At 36.6% G+C, this 27,825-nt stretch overlaps 8 protein-coding genes across 9 annotated transcripts in view; 3 read left to right on the top strand and 5 right to left on the bottom strand.

Moving 5' to 3' along the window:
• Positions 1-26: 26 nt before the first annotated feature.
• On the top strand, positions 27-1,653 carry LOC100641037 (deoxynucleotidyltransferase terminal-interacting protein 2-like). Its single transcript, XM_011404369.2, has 6 exons — positions 27-163; positions 490-763; positions 819-914; positions 956-1,120; positions 1,174-1,283; positions 1,491-1,653. Exons 1-6 carry the CDS (start codon positions 93-95, stop codon positions 1,576-1,578), a joined length of 804 nt encoding a protein of 267 aa, XP_011402671.2. The 5' UTR covers positions 27-92; the 3' UTR covers positions 1,579-1,653.
• On the bottom strand, positions 1,540-4,449 carry LOC105312042 (uncharacterized). Its single transcript, XM_011404368.2, has 2 exons — positions 3,772-4,449; positions 1,540-3,446 (listed from the first exon to the last, which is right to left on the bottom strand). The coding sequence occupies exons 1-2, from the start codon at positions 4,391-4,393 to the stop codon at positions 1,798-1,800; spliced, it is 2,271 nt and encodes a 756-aa protein (XP_011402670.1). The 5' UTR covers positions 4,394-4,449; the 3' UTR covers positions 1,540-1,797.
• An 87-nt stretch (positions 4,450-4,536) lies between these two features.
• Positions 4,537-12,195, top strand: LOC109580753 (phosphatidylinositol N-acetylglucosaminyltransferase subunit C-like). The gene is made up of 8 exons (XM_019994253.1): positions 4,537-4,648; positions 4,757-4,832; positions 5,544-5,686; positions 6,554-6,672; positions 8,600-8,655; positions 9,973-10,129; positions 10,900-11,060; positions 11,976-12,195. Exons 1-8 carry the CDS (start codon positions 4,543-4,545, stop codon positions 12,025-12,027), a joined length of 870 nt encoding a protein of 289 aa, XP_019849812.1. The 5' UTR covers positions 4,537-4,542; the 3' UTR covers positions 12,028-12,195.
• A 302-nt stretch (positions 12,196-12,497) lies between these two features.
• On the bottom strand, positions 12,498-14,628 carry LOC109580752 (uncharacterized). The gene is made up of 2 exons (XM_019994252.1): positions 13,174-14,628; positions 12,498-12,994 (listed from the first exon to the last, which is right to left on the bottom strand). Exons 1-2 carry the CDS (start codon positions 14,576-14,578, stop codon positions 12,615-12,617), a joined length of 1,785 nt encoding a protein of 594 aa, XP_019849811.1. The 5' UTR covers positions 14,579-14,628; the 3' UTR covers positions 12,498-12,614.
• Positions 14,629-15,151: 523 nt separating this feature from the next.
• Positions 15,152-20,462, bottom strand: LOC100640914 (uncharacterized). Its single transcript, XM_003384999.3, has 2 exons — positions 19,656-20,462; positions 15,152-16,614 (listed from the first exon to the last, which is right to left on the bottom strand). Exons 1-2 carry the CDS (start codon positions 20,320-20,322, stop codon positions 15,302-15,304), a joined length of 1,980 nt encoding a protein of 659 aa, XP_003385047.2. The 5' UTR covers positions 20,323-20,462; the 3' UTR covers positions 15,152-15,301.
• A 40-nt stretch (positions 20,463-20,502) lies between these two features.
• Positions 20,503-24,002, top strand: LOC100636615 (WD repeat-containing protein 31-like). The gene is made up of 10 exons (XM_003384968.3): positions 20,503-20,713; positions 20,764-20,838; positions 20,902-21,064; positions 21,162-21,265; positions 21,373-21,522; positions 22,667-22,750; positions 23,173-23,282; positions 23,406-23,461; positions 23,679-23,751; positions 23,806-24,002. Exons 1-10 carry the CDS (start codon positions 20,522-20,524, stop codon positions 23,894-23,896), a joined length of 1,098 nt encoding a protein of 365 aa, XP_003385016.2. The 5' UTR covers positions 20,503-20,521; the 3' UTR covers positions 23,897-24,002.
• A 134-nt stretch (positions 24,003-24,136) lies between these two features.
• Positions 24,137-27,825, bottom strand: part of LOC109580750 (uncharacterized) — a 7,197-nt gene continuing 3,508 nt past the window's right edge. The window contains exons 1-5 of one of the 2 annotated variants that reach the window (XM_019994249.1): positions 26,485-26,576; positions 25,803-25,870; positions 25,228-25,752; positions 24,842-25,168; positions 24,137-24,592 (exon numbers count right to left, since the gene is read on the bottom strand). In XM_019994249.1, the coding sequence (XP_019849808.1) occupies positions 24,246-24,592; positions 24,842-25,168; positions 25,228-25,474 (921 nt within the window). In that variant the 5' untranslated portion in view covers positions 25,475-25,752; positions 25,803-25,870; positions 26,485-26,576 and the 3' untranslated portion in view covers positions 24,137-24,245. Of the gene's footprint in view, positions 24,593-24,841; positions 25,169-25,227; positions 25,753-25,802; positions 25,871-26,484; positions 26,577-27,825 lie in introns of those variants that run through there. The other variant, XM_019994250.1, reaches the window with a different exon arrangement.
• Positions 27,056-27,819, bottom strand: LOC109580751 (uncharacterized). Its single transcript, XM_019994251.1, has 2 exons — positions 27,601-27,819; positions 27,056-27,469 (listed from the first exon to the last, which is right to left on the bottom strand). Exons 1-2 carry the CDS (start codon positions 27,731-27,733, stop codon positions 27,129-27,131), a joined length of 474 nt encoding a protein of 157 aa, XP_019849810.1. The 5' UTR covers positions 27,734-27,819; the 3' UTR covers positions 27,056-27,128.

The following is a 27,825-nucleotide window of genomic DNA, read 5'->3' as shown; positions in this document are numbered from 1 at the left end:
AGTTTATTAATTCTTAATAATTTAAATTGATGGGTGTGGTGTTTTAAAGGGGCGTGTCGCAACCACGTGCTGTCATAAGGAGAAGAAAGAAAATGGTGAAGACAAGAAGTACTAGAAATAAGGTCCCAGGATCTTCCCCACAGCCAATGGAAGAGAGCACAGAGTAAGGATAGTACTATAATAACTTTTTAGAGTGAATAATGGCTCCATTCCAATCTTTCATTATTTTTTTCTGATAAAAATTATCTGAATTTGTCTTTATTACCAATATGAATGCACCAATACTACTCCTAATAGTATACTGTATTGCTGGGAACTTTTGAGGGGCTTAAGTCTTGCTGATTTTTCTATGGTCTTGAGATTAATAAGAATAAAGTTTGCTAAAATCTGAATAACATGTTAATCCCTTTGTGAAAGTTTCCAGCTATATTTATAGTAATAATAATAATAATAATAATAATAATAATAATAATAATAATAATAATTTAGAGACAAGGTTCAGGAAAAGTCTGACTACACAGCAGAAGAGCTAGCATCGTTAGCATTCGATCACATCAAAGATAAAATAAAAGACAAACTTGATCACTCGCTGCCCGACATACTGATCCTCCCTGGAGGTAAAGAAGGAGACAAGAGAGGCCTGGATCTTGCATCAAGGATTGATCCTGGAATAGACATAGGAGGAGAAAGAGAGAGAGGAGAAAAAGATAGAGTTTTAAAAAAGGATAAGGTCTCATTAGAAATGACTAAGAGGCAGGAAGAGGTAAAGGTGGAGAAGACTTTTCTAAATTTTTTTCTGAATTTTTTTTCTGTCTTAGATTATGAAAAAAAGTGTCATCACTTCAGATTTTGAAAAGAAGGAATCTGCCCCGCCCGTTTTAGTCTCCCGTTACAAGTTAAAGAAAATGAGAAAGGTTATAATTGAATTTTAATACTTATTAATTATTATGTGTAGGTGGAAAGAGAAAAGTCTGCCGGTAGTAACTGGTTTGATATGCCTGCTCCGGAAATGACTGAAGAACTCAAAAATGACCTCAAGGTCCTCCAAATGAGAGAGACTCTTGATCGCTCCCATCACTATAAAAAATCAGATTGGAAAAAACTACCAAAGTATTTCCAGGTGAGATTGTGGGCAGGTCACATCTTGACCACACCCTTTTTAATTTATTTAAGGTCGGACGTGTGATTGAAGGACCAGGTGAGTTTTATTCAGCAAGGATACCAAAGAAGCAGAGAAAGAGGACAATTGTAGAGGAACTCCTGGCAGACCAGGACTTTAAAAAGTAAGAGGAATATTAGTGAAGTAATTATTATTGGTGCCAATTGGTAATCTATCATTATGAAGTGTCTAATTTTGTTTTGTTTACAGAAGTATGGCTACCAATATTAAAAATTGCAAATGCAGTCCTAGTACAATTTCAGCTATAAAAATTATGATAATTGTTTTCTACTTTCTCATAACTCTTTCTTTATTTCGTGTTCTTTATTAGGTATCAAAAACGTAAATTCTCCGAGCTACAGGCCAAGAAGCAAGCACTGTTGAGAAGAAGGAAAAAGAAATCTTTTACAAAAACTTAAATCATAATAATTATACACAATATTTATAGAGATAATGATAATCAACGACAAGGTTTTTTCAGCTCACAAAAAAAACACACGAGAAATACAATTTCATCACAATAGACTCAAACAATCAAAAATTTTGCAAATATAACTATAATAATGATAATCAATTGCAAATTATAATTGTTAGTAACTGGATACTAAAACGTATCAAAAAGTCTCCCACTCTCTCCTCTATTCTACATTAAAGTAGACGGCTCCCCTCATTTGTAAACTGGTCTCCACACACTGCCTGACTGTTTCTCCCGAGCTAGACTCCCGTCCCTCCATTTCTGTGACAATATGAGTCACTTTGTACATCATATTTACCAGGTCCAGTCTGTGAGCTTCTGCAGTGAAGACTTTGTGTATTGAGGCCACGAACCATGAGCCATCACGAGGAGATCTGTACGCCGACTGCGACCTTGTTGTAGCCCAAAATATGGCAACGTCAGCGTCTTTATTGACGACTGGTGGAACGGTCTCGGGACCATCACCCGAGACAGCGGGTACGTCTGTGTGAGTTGCCCGACAGGCTTGGATAAAGAAAAGCTTTGGCTTATTCTGTAGAGAGGGGCAAGCCTGGATATGACCAATGAGATTGTAGACGTTGATACGCTCGCCATCGGAGCCGAATATATAATTATTATCTTCTCCGTGTGTGGAGATGCAGAAAACAAAGCTGTCGTAGTTGCTGTGATCCTCACTTGATACCCCATCGACAATCTTCTTAATATCACCAGCAAAACAGTTCTCGTATGTACGAACTTTATATTGGAGTGCCTCAAAGCAGGACTTGAAATTATACAGATCAGAGAGGCAACCACGACGCTCTGCTAAAACAAGTTTAGGACGTTTTTTGTTTTTCGTGAAGACCTCGTTCCCGATAACGATGGCAATACCGTGCGGTTTCTTATCCATTGCATAACAAATGACTCCCTCCATATTGCTACTGCTACTGCTACTGTTACTGGTATTGTTACTCGTACTGTTATTGGTTGGTTTCTTCTTCAGTTGCTCTTTCTCCTCGTGCAGGTCTTGTATCAATTTAAACTGTTGGACTGCTATATCTTTGAGTGTTTGGTTTTCATCCTCAAGCTGCTCAAGAAGAGATCGTGGCCCACCAGTAACAGCAGCACTGGTGTCCATTTCCTCATCAGCCTGACCTTCCTCTTCCATTGCCACCACTGTCTCTCCCGAAGGATATTCAGCTTGTCCAACAAATGATTGTTGAACTGGAGGAGCAGGAGTTTGAGAAGATTGATTGGGTGTGGCTTGGGGTGTGACCTGTGGTGGAACAGGTTGTACCTGGTGATTAGCTACGGGTGAGGTTTGGGGTTGAGCCTGAGATGATTGATACTCCATTTGTTGAGCAGCTGCAGTAGGAGCCTGAGGGCAAAGAGGTCTATAACCAATCGACTGTTGATCAGCAATAGGGGTGGGTGCTGAGGGCGTGGGTTCATTAGAAGACGGCACAATGTAATGCGCTCCAATTTGTGAAGGGCGGTTCAGATTCAACTGAGGTTGCGGCTGCTCTTGAGGCTGATGACCTGTATGTACTGGTATACTTGGAGCCTGAGGAGGTGGACCGGGAAGAGTAGGCGGGGCACTTGGGCGAGGGGACTTACCCACGTCCCTGGATATCTTATCAAAAGAATCATAGTACGGAGGATAAGGAGAAGCGGGACTATTGGAAAAATAAGAGTTTGAGGAACTGGAGGTTGTTGGGTGACTAGCAGAGGTTGTTAGGTGACTAGCAGAGGTTGTTGGACGACTTGTCTCCATACTACTGCTGATGGGACTAGAGCTGGAACTAGAGTAGGATGAACCGTACGATGAAAGACCTAGAGAGAGAAGGGAGGAGAGAGAGAAGAAGAAAGAAAATGGAGGAGATAAAAGGGAGAAAGAATGAAACAAGATATTCAAAACAAGCAATACATACATCTACATGTAGTACAACATAACTTATACAGTACTGATAACAAAATTTCATTGCTTAAAATAACTTTTCTTTTAAGCTGAAATTTTAATATTTCCACAACAAAATAATCAAGATATTATGGGAATACAAAACAGTGAAAATATATTCACAGTTTGCACCAATTATTATTTTGTAACAAAAAATTTCCCCCAATCACTGACATAAACACATTCATAGATTGAGATTACTTTGAAGTTTAAGACTCCGCCTCCTAGCTGCCCCAGACTGAGGCAAATACTCAGCAATCTTAACACAGAGATCATTCCGCCCAATGACCTCAAGAACCTGATATAAGGCGGTCAGATTATCAGGCCCGATCAACTTAGCAGCGATGAGTTTCTCAAAGAGATCCAAGGCAGATGACATTTGTTCCATATCTTGAAAACCATAAGTGCCGTGAGTGGCAGTAGCGTCTGTATCGAACAGGAAATAAGCCAAATCTTTAAAGTCCCTGTGCGAGAGGGACTCACTGATATCGGTCAAAAACTTCTTTAACTGTTTAATCTCTTGATCACTGTAGACCCTCCCACCAGCGTCTGTCTCAAGATCATCTGGCGTGTCAAGAGGGTATTTAGTCAGGAGATGTACACGGTGTCTTGATTCTAGTAGCTCTCTTAGTACGTCGTCCTTGTTGTAGTCTATCTCTCCCCTGGACTCAAGTGTACAAAACAATTCAAAGGCTGTCTCAATCTTCTCTTGTCTTCCTTTGGGGAGGCCAGAGAGAAACTTTAGGCTGCTGAGATCGTGTCCGCCCATGTTTTGACCGATCAAGTAGAGGCTCTTCCGTAGCCTGAACTTCGGGAAAGACATTGTAAGTGAGTGCTTCTCTTTTCTCCTTAGTCCTTAGGGATTTCCCCTCGAAAGCTGTGCACAAGGCAAAGCCACGCCTTAACTACCACACCCATTTTATAATTAATGGGTGTGGCGGTTAATTTTGATTGATTAACTATTAATCCAAGATGGCGGAAAGTTCAAAACCTTGGAAGAAAATTTTATACGAGAGACAAGAGTATCCTGACAATTATTTAGATGAGGAACAGTTTAGAAAAGACCTAAAAAATAATTGTGAGACCTTTAGAATAGCAAATAATTTTTTAATGTCATAACTCATAAAGAATAATAAATAAATAAAATAAATCAATAATAATAATAATATTATTATTGTTATTTTAGTATTTGTAGAGATACAAACTATTAATGAGGTCATTCAGTCGCCAGTAGTTTTATACTTATTGCAAGAAATGAACAGGTAGCATTAATACATGTACAATTTAAAATTGCTAGAAATAAAGAATTCTTGGGGCAACCATTTTCGATATGGTTTTTTGGCCAAGTTTTGAAGCAATTTTGAAAATTTGTAAAAATGTAATTTTGATCGGAATTAGTCCAAACTTTCTACATAGCATAAGAACAAGTATATGTATCAAAAAAATTATAAAATTTATAAAAATGGCAAATTCTCTCCTTTTCAATTTTGGTGAAATTTGGCCGAAGACTGTGTGCTATATAGTACAGGGACTTTGGCCCAATTTTTTAGCAACTTTAAAAATTTGTAAAAAATCTATCTTTGATCAGAATCAGCTCAAACTTTCTACACAACATAACAACATGTATATGTATCAGAAAACATCATAAAAATGGAGAAATCTCTCCTAGTCATTTTTGGCAAAATTTGGCCAAGGACCCTGTACTATAGTACAGGGATTTCAGCCCGATTTTGAGCAACTTTAAAAATTTGTAAAAAAATGCAATTGTGATCAGAATTATAACACTACTTAAGAGCATGTACAATGTATCAGGAAAATCAACCTGGGAAATGAATAGTTACTCTTTTTGAGCCATTTCGACAAATTTCCTGAGCCATTTTGACAAATGCCTTGAGGGCATTTGTCAATGGTCCAAAAAGATTAAGGTCTGTACTCTAGTTCTTATTGTCATTGTCTGTTGATTGTCCTTTTAGTGTTTTCCTGTTTTTGTCTGTGTTCTGGCAGCTGGAGGAAAGCACATCAGTTAGTCTCTCTCCATTAGTATTGATTTCTGTTTGCTGCTTCCTCTCTTGTCTCTTGCTCCTCTCAGCCATAACAATGAATATTATATCATCAAGTTAGGGTCCATGTACATGTATGTAGATTATGACTTAATATCAGACCTAGGATCAATTGCAGTTATGATTGTATTTTAAGTGTCAATTATAATACAATTATACATAGTTGTAATTGAGCTTCAACTTAGTGTAGCTGTAGTTTTCAATTATATTTGAGTTAACTAACTACAGATTGTACAGATACACAAAGAAATATGTCTTAATGTACTTTAGTGTCTACTACTATAATGATACATACATGTATATAATAACTTTAAAATTCCAGAATAACTACCTGACATAAATTTCAAGGCACAACCTAAGTATATTGTTACCAATACATGTGTGTAATTGTAATTGAAATTGAGTCTATTTTTATAAAAGGAGTGCAATTGAATGCGTAATTGTAATTATAATTGATCCCAGGTCTGCCTAATGTTATTAATAATTATTATTAGCATCATCATTTTAAAAAACTGTTATTATTATTATTATTATTATTATTATTATTATTATTATCTAAATCAAATTCCAATCATATAGCTGAAAAGGCCTAACATAAAATAATAATATAATATAATATTATAAAAATAATAAACAGAAACCAAGTCAAAACACTCATCATCACGAGCGGAGAAGAGACAATCTCAAGTAGAACAAGAAGGAAAAGAAAAGGAAAGAGAGAGAAGAATAACAGCATCATCATCATCATCATCAACATCATCATCATCATCATCATTATTATAAACAAAACAAAAACAACAACAAAGAGAGCTTTATCAAAACAAAAATCTCCCCCATAAAAAAGAAAAAAATAAACAAAATATAATAATTATTATTATTACATTATTATTATTATTATTATTATTATTATTATTATTATTTAGGTGATTCTTTTGAATGCATAAAGCAATCAGTTTTATTCATATTATTCTTATCTGGCACTTCACCAATACTCAGAACACTAACAGAGTCCATCAGCACTGATTCTTTATGGTGCATGACAGTAAGTAAGCTCAGCCCAGTACAATACAGTACTTGCTTTATGACTATTATCAATTATGTACCAGCATCAATGATCACATTGTAGTGGTATGTGGTACATGTACATGTTATATATGTACTAATTTTTGCAAAATGTGGAAAATGTACATGTAAGTCAGATAAGCCATTGAATATACATGTAATTGAAAAGTAATCCTTAAAATTGTATGTACAGTGTACATGTACATGTAGTATTTGTATTGACTTTTGCAAAATGTTTGTAAACACTGAATTAAGTGGAACATGTACATGTAAGTCAATAAAGCCATTGAATACATGCATAATGATTAAAGTGTAAATTGTAGAGAAACAAATGCTAGAATTATTGAGAATATCGTACAAGATGATTTATTGGCGAGAGTAATATTTGGCGAATTTGCCCGTGTAAAGTTAATTGGCAAATTTTATATTGGTGATTTTGTGCCACGTGCCATCGAGCATGCTCAGATTGAAACAAAATGGCGGATTTTTATATTGGCGGTTCCTTTATAGAACCGCTAATCGCCAATATTAATTCCTTACCAATAAATCATCTTGTATGGTAAGCTTTTAGGTATCACTGCATGATTGTTCTTGTAATATAACCTGTCCAATATAAACTGATGTATTTTATATCCATATATTGATATGTTTACTACTACTACTATTATTATTATTGTTATTGTTATTATTATTATTGACACTGCTTATCATTGTAAACATACATGTGTATAATTATTCCCAGAAATACCTTTCAACTTTTACTCTACTTTCTCCTCTAACTAATTGCCCCATCCGTCTCACTTCCTTATATGACTCCTTTTTTATCGTTTTCTCCTTTTCTCTTCTCTTAAAAGGTATACCTGTCACTATTTTTCATGTTTCACTCTGACAGTGAAGATCTGTTTAGTTCAAAATAAACTTAGCATCTGGTTGCTATTGAAGCTAACCATTGTCTCATAAACAGAATTTAATGACCGCCAGTAGTAAACGTGTTGTTATTGCACAATTCCCCTCAAAAACACTTTATATGGCATGCAGCACAGAATTTTTAAAGGTTGTTAAATTCATGGATTTATGACTTACACGTTTTGATGACACTTGAAAACAATATAGTACAAGATAGCAAAGAGTGTCAAGTCAATTCACAAAAACTAAATCTTGAAGATAGATCTTTGGGTGAATTCGTAGAATTTACAACTCTCAAAAATTTCAGACTACGTAATATAGCATCATTTTAAAAGACATGCATCATTAAGTAACATTGTGCCAAAACTATGGGTTTATTTGATATTTTTACAAATCTGTACATGTAACTAGAGTTTTCTGAGGCTTAATATTTTTGCAGTGAAACCTCCATTTTCTTTTTTGTGAATGCACGTTGATCTACCATAGCTTAATAAAAGAGTGGGGATAAATTTTTTTTGCTTTTGTTTCATTTTGTTGGTATAAATTGTCGGCAAATCTTACCTTCTGCGACTATTTTTTCTAGTGTGCCACGCCTCTTTTGTGGAATTCGATTTTGCAAATTTAATGAAAACGCGAAATTAGCGAAATTTATTTCCAGTGAAATATAACCCCTATATGGTTTAAAAGAAGCATCTATTTTATAAATGCTATATGGTATTGACCCATACAGTATTGACCATATGGTGTTGACAATATTTCTTCTATATAAAGAAACCCCTATCGGTATTGAAAATTTCCTCTATATAAAGAAACCTATATACGGCATTAATAGTTTTTGCTAAATGTATACAGTAACCTGGGAAGTCAGGAAAGACACATGATCTCAAAAATTTGTATTATTATTAGTATTCTACAAATACTTTCTCTCGTCTTCTATACTTGTATTGTCCTGACTTCCTGTTCCCATGACCTTTTTCCCCCCTCTCTCTCCCCTTTGTTAGATCATCAGCTTCCTTGCTCACCTTGCTTTCCACAAATATGGAATTGACGGAGTCTTGTGAGTCAATAACATTCAAATTAACGCTACATGTACATGTACACGTGATTTGAATAGCCAGAATTATTTCATGCCCCCCACACATTAGTCATTCTTAATCCATACACACAGGCATTTGAAGTCATTTCCATCCTTTAAAGGGACATGTTCACGGAAATAGATGCACACGTTACTGTAGAGGAAGTAAACATTAAATTGGGCATGCAACAGATCATTAATTAATAGTTATAACACGTTTAGAGAGTAGAGACAGAGCAATCAGGCATAGAACCAGGAGTAGGCATCTGTAGAACACTTCTCTTGACCAGAATTAGCTCTTTTGCTACCCCAAGATACTCTTTTTAGTGAAGAAACACCAGGAATATTTACAAGTAACCACTCGAGTAGCCGTTTTGCCTTAATTTTTAGGGGCGCGGCCGTTTGTTATGAATAGTTATCAACACTACACGTTATCATTAATGATGTCATCTTGAAAAACCAGCCAGTTTTTCAAGATGATGTGCTTCTGTGAATGTGTCCCTTTTAGATCACTGGTAATGCACATGTGGTTTGAATAGCCGGAATTATTTCATGCCCCTACATATCATTTGTGACTATTTTGATGCACACAAACATTTTGAGCTCATTTTATTCCTTTAAGAGTACTAGTAATTCACCTTGTACACGAGCTTCCTTGCTCATCTCGTGTTCCACAAATATGGAATTGAAAGAGTCTTGTAAGTCGATAACATGCTAATTAATGCTACATGTACATGTACATGTGATTTGAATAGCCGGAATTATTTCATACCCCATACAGATCAGTCGTGACTATTTTATGCACACGGACATTTTGACATCATTTCCATCCTTTAAGAGCACTGGAAATGCACCTGTACGTACACGTTCACTGCATTCCATTAACTTAATAAGATCAACAAACCCACGAAGCATGTAAGCACCCATACATGTACATGTTAAACACCCGTACATGTACATGTACATGTTTAATAACACCCGTACATGTACACGTATCTTTGATGGCATGTGGGCACACATGTGTGTGTACATGTACAGTACATGTATGTAGAAAGGTCGTGCTTAATTCTTTCCTGCTCTCTTGTTTTGACTATGAGTGTAGTCACCCTATAATGTTTATAAGGGACACATTACATGGAAATGTTATGTACAAATGTACATGTAGCAAATTAACTTTTTGTGATTTTACTTCCAGTTTCTATCCCACACACATCCACACACACACACACACACACACACACACTGTATCATTCTTCCTCCCTCCCTCTCTCTCTCTTTCCCCCTTTTTCTCTCCTCTAGAGTTTCTGAGGCGTTTTCTTTAAATGCAGCCATTTTTGCTGTAGTCTGTCTCGTCTCAAGACTCCCTTCATCTCTTCATGCATTTTCTCTGATACTTTTTGCTGTCATTTTATTTGCTCTCCTTCCTCAGTTAAGGAACCATTGTAACAGCGGAATGGTAAGATATAAATTTAAAATGAATCTTTTTTTAACTTAATTTTGTATCCTGCCTGCTCTCTGTCTGCCAATTAACAATGTGTTTGTTCAGTATTATTATTGATATACCATATACAGCACAAAATATGGTGAATTGCTAACTTTTGGCAATCGACGACTTTTAAAATTGAGCATGCGTGTAATGGTTAAAAATGCACTTTCATTCTGGTATGGAAACACAGATCGAACCCCCACCGAAAATTCCTCCTATATACGGTAAATTGGTTTGATCTATTGCTAAAATAACTGTCTTGACTGCTAATGCATATGATGATGTAGCTATAGTAATTCGTGTTCGTCTGTCCATGTTTCAGAGAGCATGTGACTAGTGTAGACAGATAGTTCATTGAAGCTTGAATCCAGTCCTCCCACTTGTTTGTGTAGCCAGGTTATTCTTTTTGCCGTAGTAATTAAGGGAGTTGTTATGAAAACATTAATGAGTGAAATGACACTCGATATGCCAACACTGAGTGTAAATATCAGGTGTGGCTGTTGATTATTCTTATTATTAGTACTATGCGCCATATGTTGCTAGAAATATTTGCTTTCTATTGATCTAAGTTATTATTATTATTATTTATCATACAAATTGTTACTGTAAGCGAAGGGGCGGGGCGAGACTACTACAGTACATGTCATTAGTGATATTTTTTGTTTTTATCGCTATTCAAATTACTACCTATTAGTACATTGTGTTGCATCTTCATAATTTTATAAATATATTTTTTCTAGAGCTACCTGTTTTTCCAAGCCCTCACTCTCTTCTTGTTCCTACTTGTCATTACCCTACTCTCCACTCACTTTGACTATGGCCCGTTGTTTGTATTCATATTCTGTCATTTTGTGCTAGTTGTCAGCCTTGTTGCTTTTGTCAAGCTACAATTTCTAAGAAAGTGAGTACCAAAAAAGATTTTAAAATGCTACAACAATGCTCCCATTACAATTTGATGGTGTAAGAACTCTTACACATGAGTGTCTACTATCATGTATCTCCTTCCCTTTGTGATAAAGATTTTGGTATTTGTATTTATTACTTCATGTTGAATATATGGTCTAGTGCCAGACACTTTTATGACTTAAGACCAAAATCTACCACGCAACTTCACTGAAGTCATGTAAGCAGCTAACTATACTTATTTGGGTAAAGTTTACATGTACACGTACTTATATAGAATACTGGCTATACAAAGCAACAAATTGGCCAAAGTGATTCTTTCCATGTGTACTTCCTTATTTATTGAAGCTGAAAACAAAGGAAGAATTTGTCTACAATAGTACAGAGTTCATTGTTACATGTGAATGGTAGAATAATGGCCTTTGTATAGTACAGGCTTTGAAAATTAGTTATATTCTGTGTGATTAGTATGAGGGTTTAGGGTTTAGGACACTGCCTACAGACCAAAAAATTCGTCATAATTGTCAAAGTTGTATTTCCCATATGTACTTAGCTATGATCCTTATTCTTTGAAGCTGATAACAAAGGAAAAATTTGGCTAAAATAGTAGATAATTGTTACATGTTCACTGAAGAATAGTGACTCTTGCAGCCTACTGGATGCTTTATTTTTTTAATATCAGTTAGAGATACAAATATTTTCTTTGATGAGTATGACAGTTGGTTCCTGTTCAACATTCCCTCCTGCTCTAAGGGATTAATAATACGCATTCCATGGACATTTAAGGGAATAATGCTTTTATTATTGTGCAAAGGGTTCAAATCATTGTCCAGTGGCAGTCGAGTCTATGAAGCATCTGTTGTCTATGTATTTTTCTCATGAATAATGTCTTTGTTGTTTTTCTCTTTTCTAGTACTATTCACGGCCCCTGGGATGAAGCAGCCATTGACTTGAATGACTTGTAAATTCCCTGCTTGATGGCAGCTATAATATAATATCAAATCATTACTGCTCATCATTTTTATTGGTTAATTTTGTTTAAATTGAACTTAATGACAATATTAGCAACACTGCATGTCCATTTTATCATAAAAGCTCATGATTGGTGATGTCACAAAACACCCACACTAATTTACCCTATTGCACTGTGTATTTCAAAATCTGTAATTTTGCAAAAAATAATAAAATTAACAAAATTAACTTTTCTAAGTATGAAGATCATAAACTCATTGTTTTGGAAGAAGCCATTGAGCAAAAGCCCATCAAAATAAGAGCTATTCTCTCATTGAAAACATGCTGTATATTTAGCTGATAATCATGAGTCAACAGTAAACATCAATTGAAACTAATTGTATATAAAGTGTATGGGCTCTGTTTGGTGATGATGCTTCCTGTATCCGCCATAATTATTTTATAAGTTATGCTGAGCTTTGTGTTTACAATAGAAGTATTTTTAAAAATTAAATAACAATAATAATGACAGGAAAGAAATTGAGTGTAAATTGTAATAGAGTTATGCATATTGAATGTTAAAACATAGATATATCTATGGTCAGACTGGTGTGCTAAGGAATATCCCGTTCTTTGATGCATTTGTAGCTAGCAGATTGGTATCGAGTTGCTTCTCAAGTTTTGCAACTTCTACAGTCAGTTCGTGGTTGTGTAGTAGCAGCCTGTGATTCTGATGCTCCAACTGCTTATTGTCATGGTCTTTCTGTTGTAAGGCAGTCTCCTGCTCTCCTAGCTTCTCCTTGAGTATCTCTATCAGTCTATCCTTTTTTTGGAGCTGAATGGTCAGCTCTTCTTTCGTGAAGTCAACCTTCATATCTGTTTCTTTGTAATTCTCTGTGCATTGGAGGCCAGCTATTGGTGAGTTCTCTCTTTCCTTTTGGCAGGTCTGTGTGACGTTGTGAGAACCATCAGTTACAGTTTCTGTATAAGCATAAAGAGGAAGAGGGAATTATGCTTGTAAGCAGATAAAGTATGCATAGTAAGCACTGGAATGGCTTAAGTACATGAACTAATTAAGTGTGTGTGGGTGTGTGGTGATTCAATATGCAAACATTGAATTATAGTACTATTCTACACAATGTCATGCACCAGTTGTTTACCTTCTATAGGTAGACAAGGATTAGGTTCTGCTAACTGGACAGCTGAGTGGTACTCACTGATGTGTTGGCACAGGTCCTGTCTTCCTATAGCGTATAAGCCTTTTCGTAGGAGGTCGAGATTTCTCTCTGTGATTACCCTGACTTTCTTCCAGTGGTACATTAGCTCGATCCCCGTTTTAATGCTAGTCTCCTCGTGGGCTGTATCCAATACTTTCAAGTGTTTTGTTTCTTTTTGGGTGAGACCAGAGCCAATGCATTTGAGCATCTTTTGAAAAGAGTTCTCAATCTTTGTCTCGGATTTGGTTTCGTCTCTAGGAACCACTTTGTGTTTCTTTCTTCTGGTGAGCGAGTTTTCCCGACTGCTAGGCTGTGAAGAACCAGACGATAGCTCCAAATAAATTGAATTAAGTAGATGGTTTTTCTCGTCTAGAAGCTCCTCTAGTATATACAGGTTATCTATCGAGAGCCTCCCATGATCTTCCAGTAGCCAAAATAAATCTATTATTGTTTCAATCTTGTCCAATTCAGCTGGAGGTATGAAGCTTTGAGCTAAAAGCTTCATGCTTGCAAGGTCCCGAGGACAAAGCTTGTCAGCTAGCTTCTTTATGGCGAGCCTAAAACGATATTCTCTTCTGGTCCACGTGTAACTATTACCCTCGTCCTCTTGTTTCTTGCTCTTGAAGTAAGCTCTGGCAGAGAAGAAAGAGCAGCAAGCTTGAGGTGACCTGATGTCGATGGTCTCGGTGCTTGAGTGAAGAGGGGGAGTTGTTTGATCCAAGTAAGTCATTTTGTATTCCTCGACAATGTGACACAGGTCCTCCCTGTCGATGTCTCTGAGAAGAGTTAAAAGGAAGCATGGCTGGGCTGGAGTGATGAAGTGCCTTTGCTTCACGTATTGTAATACCTCGACTCCGTCTTGAATTATAGCTGCTTTGAAACGAGACAGGAGGTCCTGGAGAAGGTAGCATAGGGTTCGGACATTTTCTGATGACAGTCGGTTTCCGATTTGTAGGAGGAGTAGAGCAAAATCTTCCTGAGTTTTTTTCTTACTGGGTGCTACATTGCTTATGGCTGTGATGCTGCTTCCATTGGATGACAATTGTCTTTTCCCAATGCATGCTTCATAGAAAGGATAGAGAAGATATGGCTTGGATAAATCGTCTAGTATGTCCTTTAAAAGAGTTATATCATGACAGGAGATGAGTGATTGCTCGGAAAGGTAGAGGAAAAGGACCTCAAATGAAGTTACAAGCTCTGATATGGAGGGACCCTTTCCTGTTACCGAGATATGATGATTGGGAAGGAGTCCGCGTCTAATCAATATGCCGGGCAGCTCTAGGAGGTCGGAGGGGCCAAGTTGCTCAGCTAGCTCTTTCAGATAGCGCTGGAACATGTCTCTCTCCATGATGATAATGTTGTGTGATTATAGAGACTTGTGGCAGCTCGTTTATTTTATAGACCTTTTTAAAACAAAGGCGTGTGTCCTGCGTGATGCATGATGACTTTATGACGGCTGCCGGTCGTAGTATGGTTGCCGGAACTATAGGACAGAGGAGGACCAAAGCCAAGACAGGCTGATTGACTCTGTCAAGCATGGTTTCACGACTCATTGGATTATGTCATAACATCTTAGATCTATATATATACAAAATCCTCGACCTAAAATAACTGATTTCACAGTCATCCCGTGGGATCATGGTCATGTATGGATACCAGAGTATCCATAATGGCATCTACTTCCACCCATCACAGATTCACAGCTTTAAAACTACCCTTAAAGGGTTTATACCTCAGTTTCCGGGAAGTCTATTGTTTAGTGAAACTGAGCTAACCCACCCATGGGTTGTTTCACTACTTAGTTTTTGCAGTCAAGCTGGGCATATAGCCTGAGGCTAAATTGAGAATGTGGTTATGTGAAAATTCATTAATAATTATTATTATTAATTTGCCAAAATTACAAACAAAAACTATAACAGTATTGAATTATTATAAAATATAACAAATAAAAGAATTAGAAAAAGCAACAGCATTGAATAATATTTATTGATAATAATGTACAATGAAATGAAATCCCTTGAAGCAGCTGGAGAGAAAATATGAAAAAAAAATATTAAAATAAAATTCGAAATCACACAGTCTTGCTTTCAGTCTCGGAAAAGAAAATCACGTCTTTCCTCAACCGATCGACAACCTCAGTGCACTGCTTGAATCCTTCCTTAGTATAAGCATCAGAAACCTTCCTGTTGACCTTCTTCATCATTGCCCCTAAGGGAAGGTGATTCGAATCTTGCATGAACACCTGGCATAACTCAGAAATAAACCATGACCCATGTCGTCTGCTTCGGTAAGCTGCCTTTCCAGTCGGTGTAGCATAACCAAAAAGGAAGTCAGCCTCAACAGGTAGACTCGCATTACCGTCTTTCTCAATAGGGACTCCCTTTTCTTCTCCGTCTCCACGACACGCTTGAACAAAGAACAGCTTTGGCTTGTTGATGAGAGATCGTGTGAAGGTTGCTTTCATGATACCGGTGAGGTCTTGGAGATTAACTGGTTTGCTGTCGGCGCCAAAAACCTGTCCCTCTTCGCCGTGTGTCAATATGCAGCACACGAAACTGTCGTAGTTTGAATGATCCCGAGAACTTATCTCCTTCAAAATGTCTACCATCATGTCAGAGCTGAGGTTCTCGTGAAGTTCGACTTTGTACTTCAAGAAGCTGAAGGTTTCCATGAGGTTCTCTTGGTCTTTCTGGGCCCCGTTTCGATCGTTGAGGCAGTCATATTGCTCGTCAACTTGAAAGAACTTGTAATTATTGATGATGAGGCAAATCCCGTGAGGATCCTTGGTCATCGAATACAAATCCTCGTGCAGGAGCGATCCAGTCGGAGCAGGATTAGTCTTAGCAATGAATCCTCTCAACTCGTTCACTTCATCGTTCTTCTCCTGCAAGGCCTGCTGGAGGGTCTGTACTTCATTCTGTCGGTTTAAATCATCAGCTGTAGGTGGAGGAGCGCCTCTCTGTCCGCTGAAGTGAATGGGAGGATTATGTTCCTCTAGTATCTGTGGGGGGAAACCTTCATGACCCTCCCTGTCTTCTTTGTGTCGGCCTTGAGGGTATCCAGTCCCGTTATAATGAACTGCAACGTTAGGCGAACCATCGTGACTGCTACTAGCAGCTGATAATGGACGATACTCGCCGTAACCAGGAGGTTGGGTAGGAGCCTGTACCACGTTATCAACCACGCCCACGGTGTGATCTCTGCCGTTATAGACTCCGCCCACTTGAGGGGAACTCCCTGCTGGAAGGAGGTGAAGTTGAGATATTTGAGATGTGAGGTCACTCATGCTCGTCCTCGGGGAAGAAAAGGTCAGATCTGTTGGGCGAGTGCAGTGAGGGAAGTAATGGTCTTGTGACGGGTTGTATGGATAACCTGACTGACTATCTAATAGGAAAGAGAGAGAGGAAGGAGGGAGAAAGAAGACAAGTGTCATTTAAATTTCTCAAAAGATTTCGGCATAGTGCTAAGTAACAAATCATCATTTAATATTACAGCTACATGCTCCATTTTTATAGTTTTTTATGCATATAAAGACCATGTACTATAGTACAGGATCTTTGGCCAGATTTCACCAAAAATGACTAAGAGAGAATTTTTCATTTTTGTATTTTTTGATATACATACAAGTTCTTATGTTGTGTAGCAAGTTTGAACAAATTGCGATCAAATTTGGATTTTTCATGAATTTTTAAAGTTACTCAAAAATCAGGCCAAAGTCCCTGTACTATAGTACAGGGTCTCAAGCCAAATTTCACCAAAAATTACTAGGAGAGATTTCTCCAATTTAATAATATTTTCTGATACATATACATGTTCTTATGTTGTGTAGCAAGTTTGAGCTGATTCCGATCAAATTTGGATTTTTTTACAAATTTTTAAAGTTACCTTAAAAGCTGTTTAGCCCACTTGGCATGCTTTGTGGAAAACGCTACATTTTAAATGTAATATAATATTATTATAAAAAGTGAATAATTATTTTTAATAAGGGAATAATTATTTCTATATTGCAGAGAAATTTATACAATTTCTATGATTAAAGTTATTTAAAATTAGAGCATTTTTAAACACCTTGTCCTTATGTTCAAAAACTGAAGGTACAATCATTACACAAGAGACAAATACAGCCACCAAATAAGGAATCGACAATTCACACTAGCAATGTAACGCGTTATCTTTTAATTAAAAGTGTAGGCGGTCAGCACTTTACAGTTACACAAGACTAAATACCATTCACATAATACTTTCTATTTATTTACATTTTCTAACAATCAAGCATGCTCTAATATGGAGCTGGATACCACAGCTGCCAAATATTCATTCCAATTTAAATTCTTCCCCCAATAATCAGTGAGAACTAATTTAAAAATAACAAGATTGGACCTTCTCTTAAACTACACGCATAATTATAATAATTATGCTGACATGTATGATGTAATCAATACTATAGGAAACTGACATTTAATATCAAAGCTATAAAAATCAAACAATTAATGCACTTGGATAAACAATAGGACACTCTACTACATTCTATATCTTTTATACATGTACATGTACAAGTACATGTACTCAGAAATGATCTTTGTTTGCCTCAGAATGACTAAATGGGCTGAGAATTTTTACACAAAATCCAATTCACATAGTGTACATTACATTTACACATATGTAGATAAAGTTACATGTAGGCTTACAAAAGTATGCATAAAGCTTTGAAGCACAGAGAAGCTTTGAAATTCTAATAACACTGGAGTGTAGCATGAATCTATAATAATTTATAATAGATATTTCCCAGTAGAATTCTCATAATGCAATCGTTGCTTAATTGTCTTGTGTGGTCTCCCTGAATACATACATAGTTGTACTGTGAGTGTCCAGCTAATGCTTTCTACAGGAGATGAACAAATTTGTTAACAATTGACGGGTTTGTTTTGAGTTGCGTAAAATATGGAGGTTTGCTATTGTTGGAGTAAAGTTTAGAATAATAAAGATACACTTATGATATTTTTATCTATCATTTTTATCAGAGCTTCTAATTTCATTATAAGCTTTTTTGATAAATATCAAAGTCCAAAGTCCTCATATATCCACTGCACCTCCTCCCCTTTCTCAACTCCAATGTGTGTGTGAGGGTATTGCATGCCTAGTCGTGCCATCACATAAAATACCCTTTGGATGATATATGCATGTAGCTCCAGAAAATGGCTTCTGTATAGTTCTGTGATATTGCATGGAAGTGACGCAATTAGAAATGCGAAAATAAAGTGGGCAGTATTTTGTATTGTACTTTAACCAAAGAAATTCTCTAATCCTTACATAATAGTAACAACATGATAATACATTTCTTCTTATACAATATTAACAATATAATTTCACATTGCTTCTTATACAATATTAACAACATTATAATTTTACATTGTAATGGCATAAAACCTAAGATAGCACAAGTACATTGTATCAAGAGTAGATAATTAGTTAGGGAGAGTGTCTAACCGCCCTATAGTAGCTGAAACATCACCGCGTAGAACTAAGTCACGTGAGTCCCGAGGCACACTGTCTGATGCTGAAGATTATTAGAAGAATAGGAATGAATTTATGAAACATGTGGAGTGACAGGTGTGGTTTTCATAACTACCCACACCCTATACACGTGGTCCCAGTGGAGGATGATGGAACAGCTTCTCATGAGTAAGTATTAGGCATTCCTGATCATTGAAGAAACACTTATTGATTATGAACCCCTTCAAGTTGTTAGATAAGTATTGAAATACATCAGTGACAGAATAGTCGTCTGCTGTATCTTCCTCATGTAGCACAAACTCGGCCGCCATTTTACAGGTTAATAAGGTTATTAATTACACGCCCATACATAAGAATAGAATTCTGAAACTCCACTACTGATCCAAGTATGCGGAAATGCCCAGAGATAAGCAAAAAAAGACTACGCGGTGATGTTTCAGCTACTATAGGGCGGTTAGACACTCTCCCTAACTAATTATCTACTCTTGATTGTATCCATCACTTAATAGTATAGTGACCTACTGGTGTACAGTACTATTGTAGGGACCGAATCAAAACAGCTATTTAGCTTTAATTTCTTATTGCACAACCAAAGCAAACAAAGTAATATTTTCAGTTTTGAGAAAAAGGGATACAACGATAAGCGATAACAAAACATGCAGTGAGACACATGAACATACATACACGTACATGTACGTACGTATACACACACACACACACATAACAGCTGGGTGGACACAGAGTAAAGAATGACACAGCAAATTATTAGCCGATACATTCAATCCATCTATCGCCCCCTTTAAATACACTCTGGAAATACACAGTAATTATGTGAATTTATGTCCATTTACATATGTAATGTACACATGGTATGTAGGTATTTTAAGTACATTATACGCATGCATCTTTACCTTCTCGTCCATAAGTGCTGCTTGGCGAAGGAGAGGGAACGAAATTATGTCCGTTAAGAGGAGGATAGTTACCATGATAACCTGCACCAATGACCTGGTAGTAGTCTTCGATGATTTTACAAAGGTCTTGTCGGCCCATCTCGCTTAGCTCTAGATAAAGGACCTGGAGGTTGTCTGGTTTGAGGATCATTTTACGGCTCATTAAAGTGAAGAGTTGATGTGCTGAGAATATCCGGTCAGGGCTAAGGCTTATGTGTGTTCCACACCAGGCAAATGCTAGACGATCAACTTCCTCTGCTGTTAGTTTCTGGGAGAGGGCAAGAAGGCAGCGGGTAAAATGCGAGTCTATTGAGTTCAGGGACTGGTCTTCTATTCCTGTACTCGGGCCAGAGGAGGTCTGCTCTGGAATTTGGAAGCCGAAAGACTCGAAATGCGAGAGAAGTTGTCGCCGGTTGATGTCTATCAACTGTCTTGTGAGATATTCTAACTTGTCCGTGGCCAGGAGGCCTTTCTCTTCCAGTACTTGGAAGACATCTTTAGGCGAGTGGATAAAGTCCAGGCGAGCTTCTGGTATGACGTCTCTACAGGCAAACTTTAAGTTTTCCAAGTCCCTGGAGCTCATCTCCTGGGATATGCGAAGCAAGGCCCGCTTGAAGTTCATGGACATGGCTTGAGGTGGTCTCTGATTTCTGTTGAATCTTAGAAGAGTTTATGCTACTGCTTTGAGGTAGAGAGAGAAGAGATAGAGAGGGGTATTCTCCTGCTTTAAAAAGACCCATGCGCGAGGTAGTGTCCCGTTAGTCTACTAAGTCTAGTATTTTGTTCTCTCCTCCCTTTCTCCTCCTTCTCCTCCTCCCACCTCGAAAATGGGTGCCTTTTTATCATCAAGGAGGACCAGAAATAGAGAAGAAACAGAGCAAGACCCGTCTCTCCCTTACCTCGTCTCTCCAGGAGCAAAAGAGAGAGGAGAAGTCCAATTCAAGTCCATGCATCCAGAGCCTGTAAGCGGGCTCTCGGTTGCAAATTCCTCGACTCTCATATCTTGGTCAACAAACACAGTAAAGATGTTATTTTAAAGTAGAAAAATGCTAACTTTCCTCCTTTTCAGTGGATCTACGTGTACGACTGGACCCAGCATTCCATTTTAAACGAATTCTATATGCCTCAAAAAGCTGCCGTAAAGGTAACGGCTATACTTAGCATACCCATCTAGCTATCTTTTTTGTTCTTTATTATATTTTTCTAGGTTGTCTATAATCCGACGTCACAATGGTTGCTCGCTGGTGGTAGGTGTGGTCAGATTTGTGGTTGGAAATGGCCGATGGGCTCTACCAGTGTCGTTCTCGTACCTCCCTCCATTACACTGGCTAAGCATTCGCTGTCAGTTACGGGGCTAGCGTCGAACAAGTGTTAGTTTATTTTGTATGATGTTTTGTATTTTTCTCTCCTTTGATTCACTCTCTCACTCTCTCTCTCTTTTCTGTCCCTCTTCCCTCTTTCTCTTAGTTCACAGTAACTTGCTGGTTTCAGGATCTCGGGATAATTCTGTTCACATTTGGGACGTTGAGACTCAGAAATCACTAAGACATCAAGAAATATCACGCAATCTTGTGAGACAAATAACAAATTATTATTACTATTATTATTATTATTATTATTATTATTATTATTATTATTATTATTATTATTATTATTATTATTATTATTATTATTTTAGGTTACAGATATGAAATGGTTAGGAGGCGAAGAAGGCGACAGTAACACTTCGTCTTGTGTCCTTCAATCAAGTGAAGATAAAACCCTCAGAGTATGGGACGTCAATACATGCTCTGTTACACAGCAGACTCCGCCCAAAAAACATATACAGGTTGGGGGTGTGGCTATTTACATGTACATGTACATGTAGTTTAAGTCGATTGTTAATCGTGTGGACAAATTTGGTGAAATTTTAGATCAAAGGAAACGTATACTATATATAGAAACTTATTCAACACTATAATCCAATACGTGCAACAATCCCTTGTAGTGTTATTATTATTTCATCAGTCTAAACAGTAGTTGTGGTAGTATCAAGTAGTATAGTAGTTGTGTTTTGTGTATTAAATACTCTTTGTAATACAGTACATTTATGTATTGTTTTGTTAAGAGGGAGAGATCTTTTCACCTTATTAGAGTATAATAGGAAGTGAATGTCTTTCCCTGCGTAATTTTATTTGTCTGATGTTTCAACTAGCGTTACATGTATTTAAACATGTACATGTACGTCATATAGGGACAGAAAAATGGAAGCCATAATCTCAGACATTTCACATGAAATTGGATATAGTAATAAACAAGAAAGAGAGAGAGAGAGAGAGAGAGAGAGAGAGAGAGAGAGAGAGAGAGAGAGAGAGAGAGAGAGAGAGAGAGAGAGAGAGAGAGAGAGAGGGAGGAAGAGAGAGAGGGAGAGACAGAGGTTGACTTTTTATAGTTTATTTTATTGTAGCTTACAATGCCCAAGTATGGAAGTCTGTCACTCAGTACATGTACATGTACATGCGTATTGTTGATGCATCCATTTTGAAAGCAAATCAAACTAGTGTTGACAAGACAAGCCAGATTAAACCGGAAAGAACAAAGCTCACACTGAATGCCATGTTTGTCAATGAGCTGTACTTATGTTGTTACACGTATACATGTACGTGTACATATACATGTATGTACACATAAAGTCGCGTACACGTACACGCATGTGGTCGGTTTATAAGTGGGCGGGAAGTATAGGAATGGTGGCAGGTGCTGTTTGTTGTGTTTTGTGTGTTTTGCTTCATAATTAAGGTGGGTCTCATGACAATAGTTACGGTATAATTATTTAAAATGATGTCACACCTTGACTATTGTGCATAGCTAAAAAATACCTGATTTCTTTAAAATAAGAGACAGCATGTTTCCCTTTTCTTTTTGTATCCATTTCTCCCTCCTTCTCTCTTTTTTCCCTTCTCCTCTCTCTCTCTATCACTCTCATTCTTTAGTTATGTTGTACATCAGATCCTAATGGATACTATTTGCTTGGAGGGAGTGGAGGGCATGGACAAGGAGAAGGGGCTGAACTAACAGTAAGAATTGAGAGGTTTAACATTTTGGGAAATTTTACTTATTAATTATTCACATTATTAGCACCGAGTGAGATACCATATAGATATAGCCAGAAAGTTTCATGGCAAAAAACTTTTGTGGTTTGGTGGCTCCCAGTATATTTGTGGTTTTTATTTCCGTGGATCATCAGTGAAGCATCCACAACTCTCATCAACCTGCAAATATTTCATGGTTTTTAATTTCGTGGTTTTTAATTTTGTGGTGTCATTCCAAACCACAAAAGTTCTTGGCCACGAAGCTTTCCAGCTATATGGTATTAACAGTAATTTACTAGTCACAATTAAAATTGTCTCTCCCCCTCTCTCTCTCTCTCCCTTCCTCTCTCTCTCTCCCCCCCTCTCTCTCTCTCTCCCCCCCCCTCTCTCTCTCTCTCTCCCTCTAGCTATGGGACAGGAGAGTACTGAGTAAGGGCCCACTTAAAGAAATGGTTGGTCACAAGGGAAGTGTAAATGGCTGCCTCTTCCTTGATAACGACTCGTCCAACGACAAACTGTTAGTGATTTGTTATTGACTTAACATGAACTCACTGCTCTCTCAGTTTTTATATCCATTTTTTATTTTCATTATTTTTCTCTGAGTATCATTATACTTTTAATCTTCTCATTTATTTTTTAGAGTTGCTTCCTGTTCCAGCGACAGCACTGTCAAGATATGGAGTACAACAACTGGAGGTATGTATCTTGAATAATTAACTGTTTTCTGCTGTTGGGTGGAGCTATTCTTAATATAAAGAATTAGTTCTAATTTATGCATGCAGCTCTACCCAATTGCAAAGTTTATTTGGAAACTCATACATGTATATGTGTAATTTTGTTTGCATAAGTACCAAATGCAGGACATTAATTTTTGTTAGTTATTTATTGGTAATAATTTTTATGTTGATTACAGGTTCTGTTTTGAGCGAGTACATTGGTGGAGGGGCAGGGCCGGTATCAGGAATAGTCAGTCCCAGTCCTGAAACGTGAGTATGGAATTACAGGGTATGGGAATGAGATTATTTAATGTTCCTTTACAGACTGGCAGCTAGTACATTCAATGAAGGTGTGTATGTTTGGAAGCTGGTTTCTGATTCATCAATGGAGCTAAGACTGAGGTCTAAATATTAACAAGAGTGCATGGCTACCCGATCACTTAAATCAGAATCGATATTGTCATTGTAATTTATTTTTTGATAATAATATGGGAATGTTTTAAAAGAGCCATTCAATTATATTTTGTTTCAAAAAACGTAATAAAAATGGGGGGGGGTGTTTTTGAGCCATTTTTTGCATGGAACAGAGCCTGTGGTATTTTTCTTTTAATTGGCATATTTGTACATGCTCTTAACTAGGCAATTTCACTCAGACTTAGCTTTAAATGTTATTTAAAATTCTAGCCCTAGTTCAAACTAATTTTAATTATGATGACATTAATGTCAAAGAATGTTTCAGTTCTTTTAAGAGACCCATTTCTAGTTCATTCTAGCTCTACTTGCCAAATTTTTTTTTGTGTGACAACCATGAGTAATATAGTCTTCCTCAGTGTAGTACCACTCACACTGCAAGTATAAAGACCACTGTCAGCTACTTTAGCTGATTTTATTACTAAGATAATCTTTACACCTGGACTAGTAGAAGAACCGCCATGTTGAATCTTATACCGAGTGTTTTCGAGATTGTCAACCATAAATTCAGTTCCTGCAGGTATCAAGCCACTCCAAGAAACTCCATAATATTTTGGTAGGTATCCAGTGAAAAGACATGATAGTGTGGCATCATTCCCTTCTCCTACAATCACAGTATCAGCTGGTGTTGATACACTACCTATTGTGTCATAGGAGAAATAAGAACGTGCAATTAATCTGCATTCATGAGTGTGCATGCAATATTGTGGATATTAGCAACTATTTCTAGTTATTGCTGCTGTGAGTAAAATTTCATGCATTGCAAATATTATTATAATAATTATTGTTAAGTATAATGTAGAATGAAATTATGATATCATAATAGGCACTAGTTGCATTGGTATAAGTACTATCTGTACATTTATGGTAAATTTTCAAGTCAACTTACTAAACAGTATCAAATTGATAGTTCTTGTATTTGTGTTGGGTTCTATGACACCCCATACTGATTCACCCATTGCTAGATAAGAGGCAGAGCAAGTATAGTTCCCAGCATCAGCAGCACTGATATTAGATAACATCAATATACTGGTCCTAGTGGTATCTGCTACTTTAATCACTCCATTACTAACTCCAGGACCAGTCCAAGTCCAATTAAAGGTTCCATTATTAACAACTGTGCAGGATAAGTTAAGAGATGACTGTACTCTATCAAGCAGCAGTGTTTCATTAGGAGACTTGAATACGATTGGAACAGCAGGAAAAGGAATAGGATCTATAAAAATAAGGAGTCATGATCATGCATGAGCATAATATGCACATTAGTGTAGTTACCTTTGTCTGTAAAGAGTCTTATTTCACTGATCAAAGTTTGAGTTACAAGATCTGATGAAGTGAGAAAAAAATTCAAACCAATGTAATAATTAAATGTGTGCTCATTAGTAAGTGGCTTTGGGTCGAGTGCAATCATTGAAAGCTTCCTAGTGTCATTATCAGACTGGGATACTTCATAATTATTAATGAACGTGAAGTGAATATGATCAACATAAGGATGAAAAGTAAACACTTTTAGACGAGACATTCCATACAGCCCATATCCTAAGGATGGATTACTGTAGTAGTATATATCAATGCGAGTCAAGGAGTGATTCAGAGGTATAGCATATGCGTAAAACACAATCCAAAAAGATTTTTTCCATTCTACAAAGTGATCAGAATTAAAGGCCAATCCTTCATTAGTTACACCATCGTACAGCCTGCAAGCAAGGGTAATTTTGTCTATATAGTTACAAAAAATATAAGGATCCTTGACTTGATTAGCGTTTGAGGGAGTGCTCACAGCGAAGCCTGGTATTATTACTAAAAACAAAGACCTCATATTAATTATGATATTCATGATTATTAATTACTTCCATGCACAATTTGCAATGAAGATTGTATAGAGGAATGACAGTAATAACAATTTGGTCAATGCTGCCTATAAACAGTAATAATAATAATAATAATAATAATAATAATAATAATAATAGTAATAATGAATAATGAATAATATTAACCGTTGTAACTTCATTAACTTGTTAGTACTGTCTTTCATCACATTATTGCAATACTGCAACATTCCCTAGCATGCAGGGTTGCACGTAACACAGCAGAATGAGCATGCATGTTGCACAAAACACCACAAGAATAAAGCATTGTAAATTTCACTTTTTAGCAATTAAACATCCATAAATTTTCAGTATTCAATATGGTAGCATATATTGCCTTAATTTCGTGAAAATTGTCACACAGATTATGGTAGGGCTGCATGAAACATGGTCTCATCTGCAGACTGACAAGACCGTAGAAGAAATAATAATTAGAACGACATGGTTTGTCTTATGCATTGCATAAATGCACATGATGGTAAAAAATAAAATAATTATTGTGTGCTACAATTTAACATTCCTAATTCATTTACATGTAGCTATAGTAGATCTACTAAAACAGAGATAGGAGACAGGGTCTAGCTGACAAAGACACTATAGAAATAGAATTCAAGTAGTTTAATCTAAGACTACATTAAAATTACGAGTGTACTGTCCTACTCACCTGGTACATAATACTGAGAAGCAGCAGCAGGGGCAAAGAGGAAAAACAGTAAGACTAGTCCAAGCTTTAAAGAATTGATCGAATGATTGAGAAGCAAGGTGTGAGCTGAGTCTACGTGGGCGTAGCTTAGGTCAATTTTAATGATTCTAATGCACTGAATCAAGCAAAAAATGCATGTAGTGTGTCTATGGAGCTGAGACCTCTTTGATGGTTATGAGATCACTTCAATTAAAATTATAATAATTATTATATTAGGTAATCTAATTATAATTATTATGACTAGATCACTACATATTAATGTCCTTATGCTATCCATGTAGAAAGTTTGAGCCAATTCCGACTTAAATTTTTCAAGTTATGGCCATTATAAAAATTTGCCAAAATCTGAAAAGTATTTGATTATTTTCCAAAAAATGGCTGAAAAATCACTCCATTTAAATTATTTTAAACATTAAATTAATTAATTTTAACATTAAATTTAGCATTTTAAAGACTCCTTGCTAGTTTTGCTAGAAACTAGTAAATCCAATTAAATTTAAAATTAATATTATTTAAAATTCTAGCCCTAGTTCAAACTAATTTTAATAATGATGATATTAATGTCATCATGGAATGTTTCAGTTCTTTTAAGAGACCCATTTAGTTCATTCCAGCTCTACTTGCCAACTTGTTTTCTGCGTGACGACCATGAGTAATATAGTCTTCCTCAGTGTAGTACCACTCATACTACAAGTATAAAGACCACTGTCGGCCACTTTAGCTGATTTTATTATGAAGATACTCTGTACAGCTGGCCTAGTAGAAGAACTGCCATGCTGAGTCTTATACTGAGTGTTTTCATGATTGGCAATGATAGCATTAGATGGTATCAAACCACTCCAATTAATTTTATAATTAATTGGTAGGAATCCAGTGAAAAGACATGATAATGTGGCATCATTCCCTTCTTCTACAATCACAGTATTAGCTGGTGTTGATACACTACCTATAGTGGCACAGGAGAAGGAAATAACATTATTCAATATTAGCAACCATTTGTGACAAAAGGGTACGAATGAATAGGCACTATAGCTGCATTAGCAAGTACATTAATGGAAAATTTTTAAGTCAACCTACTATAAATTATCAAATTGATAGTTCTTGTATTTGTGTTGGGTTCTATAATGCCCCATGCTGATTCACCCATTGCTAGATAAGAGGCAGAGCAAGTATAGTTCCCAGCATCAGCAGTGCTGATATTAGATAACATCAATATACTGGTCCTAGTGGTATCTGCTACTTTAATCACTCCATTACTAACTCCAGGGCCAGTCCAAGTCCAATTAAAGGTTCCATTATTAA

The sequence above is a fragment of the Amphimedon queenslandica genome, unplaced genomic scaffold (assembly GCF_000090795.2).
Source record: "Amphimedon queenslandica unplaced genomic scaffold, v1.1 AMPQUscaffold_13479, whole genome shotgun sequence".
NCBI classification, from domain to species: Eukaryota; Metazoa; Porifera; class Demospongiae; order Haplosclerida; family Niphatidae; genus Amphimedon; species Amphimedon queenslandica.
This window is presented reverse-complemented; position numbering and strand designations above follow the sequence as displayed.

Bases quoted from the DNA above. Each gene is read 5' to 3' on its own strand.
- LOC100641037 (XM_011404369.2), top strand. From the start codon at position 93: ATGGTGAAGACAAGAAGTACTAGAAATAAGGTCCCAGGATCTTCCCCA. The intron at 164-489 runs GTAAGGATAGTA...ATAATAATTTAG, and splicing joins CCAATGGAAGAGAGCACAGA to AGACAAGGTTCAGGAAAAGT. The intron at 915-955 runs GTTATAATTGAA...TATTATGTGTAG, and splicing joins AGTTAAAGAAAATGAGAAAG to GTGGAAAGAGAAAAGTCTGC.
- LOC105312042 (XM_011404368.2), bottom strand. From the start codon at position 4,393: ATGTCTTTCCCGAAGTTCAGGCTACGGAAGAGCCTCTACTTGATCGGT. The intron at 3,447-3,771 runs GTAATCTCAATC...TTCTCTCTCTAG, and splicing joins GCGGAGTCTTAAACTTCAAA to GTCTTTCATCGTACGGTTCA.
- LOC109580753 (XM_019994253.1), top strand. From the start codon at position 4,543: ATGGCGGAAAGTTCAAAACCTTGGAAGAAAATTTTATACGAGAGACAA. The intron at 8,656-9,972 runs GTGAGTCAATAA...TCTCTCCTCTAG, and splicing joins TATGGAATTGACGGAGTCTT to AGTTTCTGAGGCGTTTTCTT. The intron at 11,061-11,975 runs GTGAGTACCAAA...TCTCTTTTCTAG, and splicing joins AAGCTACAATTTCTAAGAAA to TACTATTCACGGCCCCTGGG.
- LOC109580752 (XM_019994252.1), bottom strand. From the start codon at position 14,578: ATGGAGAGAGACATGTTCCAGCGCTATCTGAAAGAGCTAGCTGAGCAA. The intron at 12,995-13,173 runs GTAAACAACTGG...ATGCTTATACAG, and splicing joins TCCTTGTCTACCTATAGAAG to AAACTGTAACTGATGGTTCT.
- LOC100640914 (XM_003384999.3), bottom strand. From the start codon at position 20,322: ATGTCCATGAACTTCAAGCGGGCCTTGCTTCGCATATCCCAGGAGATG. The intron at 16,615-19,655 runs GTAAAGATGCAT...CTTTCCTATTAG, and splicing joins CAGCACTTATGGACGAGAAG to ATAGTCAGTCAGGTTATCCA.
- LOC100636615 (XM_003384968.3), top strand. From the start codon at position 20,522: ATGGGTGCCTTTTTATCATCAAGGAGGACCAGAAATAGAGAAGAAACA. The intron at 22,751-23,172 runs GTAAGAATTGAG...CTCTCCCTCTAG, and splicing joins GAGAAGGGGCTGAACTAACA to CTATGGGACAGGAGAGTACT. The intron at 23,283-23,405 runs GTTAGTGATTTG...TTTATTTTTTAG, and splicing joins GACTCGTCCAACGACAAACT to AGTTGCTTCCTGTTCCAGCG.
- LOC109580751 (XM_019994251.1), bottom strand. From the start codon at position 27,733: ATGTTATCTAATATCAGCACTGCTGATGCTGGGAACTATACTTGCTCT. The intron at 27,470-27,600 runs GTAGGTTGACTT...GTGCCACTATAG, and splicing joins TATCAATTTGATAATTTATA to GTAGTGTATCAACACCAGCT.